This window comes from Lipotes vexillifer, unplaced genomic scaffold (assembly GCF_000442215.2).
Source record: "Lipotes vexillifer unplaced genomic scaffold, Lipotes_vexillifer_v1.1 scaffold67, whole genome shotgun sequence".
Lineage (NCBI taxonomy): Eukaryota > Metazoa > Chordata > Mammalia > Artiodactyla > Lipotidae > Lipotes > Lipotes vexillifer.
The window spans coordinates 4,375,635-4,381,648 of record NW_006797638.1 but is presented as its reverse complement, the minus strand read 5'-3'; the positions used below and the strand labels follow the sequence as shown (position 1 = coordinate 4,381,648).

General features: G+C 34.5%; 1 protein-coding gene across 1 annotated transcript in view; it reads left to right on the top strand.

Annotated features, from left to right (window-relative positions):
* Window positions 1-880: 880 nt before the first annotated feature.
* The window catches only part of LOC103089149 (G-protein coupled receptor 98-like), a gene marked incomplete at its 5' end in the record, with an annotated part of 321,935 nt that continues 316,801 nt past the window's right edge, over window positions 881-6,014 (top strand). Inside the window, 3 exons of the mRNA XM_007469765.1 lie at window positions 881-1,065; window positions 3,232-3,253; window positions 3,348-3,532. Coding sequence (XP_007469827.1) covers window positions 881-1,065; window positions 3,232-3,253; window positions 3,348-3,532 — 392 coding nt within the window. The remainder of the gene's footprint in view (window positions 1,066-3,231; window positions 3,254-3,347; window positions 3,533-6,014) is intronic.

Here is a 6,014-nt window from a genome sequence, read left to right as displayed (position 1 = left end):
ACAGAAAAATCATTTCAACATTGTCATAAGTTCATTAGTAAAAGTATGTGCAAGTTACAGAGTGTAATCATGTATGCCAGCAGCTGGGGCATAGGGTAGAAATCACAGAAAAGGTGATGACTAATTTGGATTTTGAAGAATTAATAGGGACTCCTCAGGTATCTAAGAGTGTAGTGGAATAACAAGTCAGTGGCTTCACACCCGTGCTTACTCTGACAGTAAAAATGTGTCCCCCATCATTCAGATGAGGGGTAAAAATTAAATCATGAAGGCTGTTTTCCTCTTATTCTCCTTGTCCCTCAAACAACAAATAACCCAGTCCATTCAGGTAGGAAGGCTCATACTTACCAATAAAGGCAAGAGTATCAGGAGCTCTTGACTACTCTTGGTTGGAAAAGGATTTTCTCCTTTGATGTTTGAGAAATTTAGTGATACGTCGTAGCTTCTGTCCAATCAAAAACAGATAAGAATAAATTTTGTTCTATTATAGACATATATTCTTGTGTCTATTTCCTTAGTTGTTGGTCGAAAGAAAACAGAATCTTGGGGTAGGTGTAAAAGTGAGATTAATTTGACTCGTGATGTTAATTATTGTAATTAAAATTAAGTGACCAATGCAACTGTTTGGGGCTTTATCTAGATATTAAGTAGAAGATATTTTGGTGATTATGCCTTTGCTTTATAAAATGATTATTTATGCTTTTTAAAGTACAGATGTATTTGAAATATGATTTTGATGCTAACTTCTCTTAAATTCGTCATAGGTTCATCTTTATTTTTGTTAATGTTAGTAACTGGTAATAAAGAACAAGTTATACCATATATATCATTAAGCAGTTTATTTTTGAACATATATTTTCATACTTGGATTTTTTTACAGATAACTGTTGAAGGAAAGAAGCAAGCGTTAAGCATTGAAAGCCGAAATCTTTTCTATGAGATTCTTTGTGCTCTTGTTAACCCAAAACGCAAGGACACTAGGGGATTCAGTCACTTTACTGAAGTGACAGAGAATTTTGCCTTTTCTCTACTGACTGATGTTACTTGTGGCTCTCTTGGTGAAAAGTAAGTATCATTTAATATAATAGCAGTACCTTATATGTATTCCTTCACAGTTTACAAAGTAATATGCAATGCAAATTGACATTCAACTGATGTAACTCAGGATTATGCAATCAATACATTGTACCTAATGGGCAAATTAAGTTAATTATTTGAAGAGAACATAGAAACTACATCAAGAGAAATTAACTTATACTGTCAGTAATATATTCCTCTTGTTTTGAAGGTTCTTTTAAAAATAAAAATGTGTTATTGCTTACTCGTATTTATATAATGAGTAGAAGATACATTTCTGAATGGAAAAAAAAGTAAGATGATTCCAACTTTTAGACATATTTTAGGCCATATTTTTTATTGTGGTAAAATACACATAAGATGAAATTTACCATGTAAACTGTTTTTAGATGTACAGATCAGTGGCATTTAGTATATTCACACTGTTGCCACCATCACCACTTGCATCTCCAGAACTGTCATCTTCTCAAATTGAAAATCTTTACCCATTAAGCAGTAACTCCTCTTTCCTCCCTTCCCCCAGCCCTGGTAACCTCTATTCTACTTTTCAGTCTCTATGAATTTGCCTATTATAGGCACCTCATAAGTGGAATCATACAATATTTGTCCTTTGTGTCTGGTGTACTTTGCTTAGCATGTCTTCAAGGTTCATCCATGTTGTAGCATGTGTCAGAATTTCACTCCTTTTTAAAAAAAGTTTTTTTAAATTGATGTATAATTTACTTTATTTATTTATTTATTTATGGCTGTGTTGGCTCTTCATTTCTGTGTGAGGGCTTTCTCTAGTTGCGGCAAGCGGAGGGCCATTCTTCATCGCGGTGCGCCGACCTCTCACTATCGCGGCCTCTCGTTGCAGAGCACAGGCTCCAGACGCGCAGGCTCAGTAATTGTGGCTCACGGGGCTAGTTGCTCCGCGGCATGTGGGATCCTCCCAGACCAGGGCTCGAACCTGTGTCCCCTGCACTGGCAGGCAGATTCTCAACCACTGCGCCACCAGGGAAGCCCTTGCTTTTTTCTTTTACCTAATATTTTATATGCTTGTTGTATCTTACGGGTTTGTCCCATTTGTCTGTAATGTTTTCTCTGAGTTCTGGGAGTGTTTCTTGAGCTTATTTTTCATTTAACATATTCAGTTTGATCATTTTAGTAACCAATGGGCTGTTCACTGTCTCCCCATTGTAGTTTTTACCTTGTTAAATTTCATTTTGTACCTTTTATCTTTTTCTTGTTTATTATTCTCCATTATTCCTAATTGTCTTTAAGATGGCTACTCTTATAAACTTAAATCTTGAGTTCAGCCATCCTCTTGGCACTCTATAGATTACAGAGTTATTAAAAAAATATAGAGAACATTGAGCCACTTTCTCAGTGAGCTCAACTAATAGGAGTAACAGAAAAATCATTTCAACATTGTCATAAGTTCATTAGTAAAAGTATGTGCAAGTTACAGAGTGTAATCATGTATGCCAGCAGCTGGGGCATAGGGTAGAAATCACAGAAAAGGTGATGACTAATTTGGATTTTGAAGAATTAATAGGGACTCCTCAGGTATCTAAGAGTGTAGTGGAATAACAAGTCAGTGGCTTCACACCCGTGCTTACTCTGACAGTAAAAATGTGTCCCCCATCATTCAGATGAGGGGTAAAAATTAAATCATGAAGGCTGTTTTCCTCTTATTCTCCTTGTCCCTCAAACAACAAATAACCCAGTCCATTCAGGTAGGAAGGCTCATACTTACCAATAAAGGCAAGAGTATCAGGAGCTCTTGACTACTCTTGGTTGGAAAAGGATTTTCTCCTTTGATGTTTGAGAAATTTAGTGATACGTCGTAGCTTCTGTCCAATCAAAAACAGATAAGAATAAATTTTGTTCTATTATAGACATATATTCTTGTGTCTATTTCCTTAGTTGTTGGTCGAAAGAAAACAGAATCTTGGGGTAGGTGTAAAAGTGAGATTAATTTGACTCGTGATGTTAATTATTGTAATTAAAATTAAGTGACCAATGCAACTGTTTGGGGCTTTATCTAGATATTAAGTAGAAGATATTTTGGTGATTATGCCTTTGCTTTATAAAATGATTATTTATGCTTTTTAAAGTACAGATGTATTTGAAATATGATTTTGATGCTAACTTCTCTTAAATTCGTCATAGGTTCATCTTTATTTTTGTTAATGTTAGTAACTGGTAATAAAGAACAAGTTATACCATATATATCATTAAGCAGTTTATTTTTGAACATATATTTTCATACTTGGATTTTTTTACAGATAACTGTTGAAGGAAAGAAGCAAGCGTTAAGCATTGAAAGCCGAAATCTTTTCTATGAGATTCTTTGTGCTCTTGTTAACCCAAAACGCAAGGACACTAGGGGATTCAGTCACTTTACTGAAGTGACAGAGAATTTTGCCTTTTCTCTACTGACTGATGTTACTTGTGGCTCTCTTGGTGAAAAGTAAGTATCATTTAATATAATAGCAGTACCTTATATGTATTCCTTCACAGTTTACAAAGTAATATGCAATGCAAATTGACATTCAACTGATGTAACTCAGGATTATGCAATCAATACATTGTACCTAATGGGCAAATTAAGTTAATTATTTGAAGAGAACATAGAAACTACATCAAGAGAAATTAACTTATACTGTCAGTAATATATTCCTCTTGTTTTGAAGGTTCTTTTAAAAATAAAAATGTGTTATTGCTTACTCGTATTTATATAATGAGTAGAAGATACATTTCTGAATGGAAAAAAAAGTAAGATGATTCCAACTTTTAGACATATTTTAGGCCATATTTTTTATTGTGGTAAAATACACATAAGATGAAATTTACCATGTAAACTGTTTTTAGATGTACAGATCAGTGGCATTTAGTATATTCACACTGTTGCCACCATCACCACTTGCATCTCCAGAACTGTCATCTTCTCAAATTGAAAATCTTTACCCATTAAGCAGTAACTCCTCTTTCCTCCCTTCCCCCAGCCCTGGTAACCTCTATTCTACTTTTCAGTCTCTATGAATTTGCCTATTATAGGCACCTCATAAGTGGAATCATACAATATTTGTCCTTTGTGTCTGGTGTACTTTGCTTAGCATGTCTTCAAGGTTCATCCATGTTGTAGCATGTGTCAGAATTTCACTCCTTTTTAAAAAAAGTTTTTTTAAATTGATGTATAATTTATTTACAATGTTGTGTTAGCTTCTGCTGTATAGCAAAGTGATTTAGTTATATATACATTCTTTTTTATATTCTTTTCCATTATGGTTTATCACAGGATATTGAATATAGTTCTCTGCTCTATACAGTAGGACCTTGTTGTTTATCCATTCTATATATAATAGTTTGCATCTGCTAACCCCAAACGATCCCTCCCCCTACGCTTGGCAACCTTTGTCTGTTCTCTATGTCTGTGAATCTGTTTCTGTTTTGTAGATAGGTTCATTTGTGTCATATTGTAGATTCCACATATAAGTGATATCATATGTTATTTTTCTTTCTGACTTACTTCACTTAGTATGATAATTTCTAGGTCCATCCATGTTGCTGCAAATGGCATTATTTCATTCTTTTTGTTTCTATGTAGTATTCCATTGTATATATGTACCACATCTTCTTTATCCATTCCTCTGTTGAAGGACATTCAGGTTGTTTCCATCTTTTGGCTATTGTGAATAGTGCTACTATGAACATAAGGGTGCATATATCTTTTTGAATTATAGTTTTGTCTGGATATATGCCCAGGAGTGGGATTGCTGGATCATATGGCAACTCTATTTTTAGCTTTTTGAGGAAGCTCCATTTTGTTTTCCATAGTGGCTGCACCAGCTTACATTCCCACCAAGAGTGCAAGAGGGTTCCCTTTTCTCCACACCCTCTCCAGCATTTGTTATTTGTAGGTTTTTTAAGATGGCTCTTCTGACTGCAGTGAGGTAGTACCTCATTGTAGTTTTGATTTGCATTTCTCTAATAATTAGCCATGTTGAGCATCTTTTCACATGCCTGTTGGCCACCTGTATGTCTTCTTTGGAAAAATGTCTATTTAGATCTTCTGCCCATTTTTTGATTGGGTTTTTGTTTTTTTGTTGTTGAGTTGTATGAGCTGTTCGTATATTTTGGAGATTAAGCCATTGTCAGCTACATTATTTGCAAATATTTTCTTCCAGTCTGTAGGTTGTCTTTTCGTTTTGTTTATGGTTTCCTTTGTTGCACAGGAGCTTATAAGTTTGACTAGGTACCATTTACTTATTTTTGTTTTTGTTTCTATTGCCTTGGGAGACTGACCTAAGAAAGCATTGGTACGAGTTATGTCAGAGAATGTTTTTCCTATGCTTTTCTTCTAGGAGTTTTATGGTGTCATGTCTTAATGTTTAAGTCTTTAAGCCATTTTGAGTTTTTGTGTATGGTGTGAAGGTGTGTTCTAACTTCACTGATTTACATGAAGTGTGTGTCCAACTTTCCCAACACCACTTGCTGAAGAGACTGTCTTTTTTCCATTGTATATTCTTGCCTCCTTTGTTTAAGATTAATTGACCATAGGTGTGTATGTTTATTTCTGGGCTCTCTATTCTGTTCTGTTGATCCATATCAACTTTTAGACATACTTTAATATACTGTTAATTGTGCTTCTCCCGGGAATTTTGGTTCAATTTCATCCATTTGGAGGCAGTTCTCTGAATGTTGTTGAACTTCAGAATCTGTTGTTTTAGAACATATTGCTGAACTTCAAAATGTTGTTTCATGGCTGGAGTTTCAGGGCAGAGAGCAAGTAAGAGGAAAAGGAAAAAATAAAATGTGGTTTGTGTATTAACTATATAGTTAATTTTGTAACTGTATGTTAATATTCTCCAGTTCTGGTGTTTTATTGATAAATTACATTCATAAGGTAAATTGGATCATTGTAGTACAAAGACCTAAATCATGTTTTAATT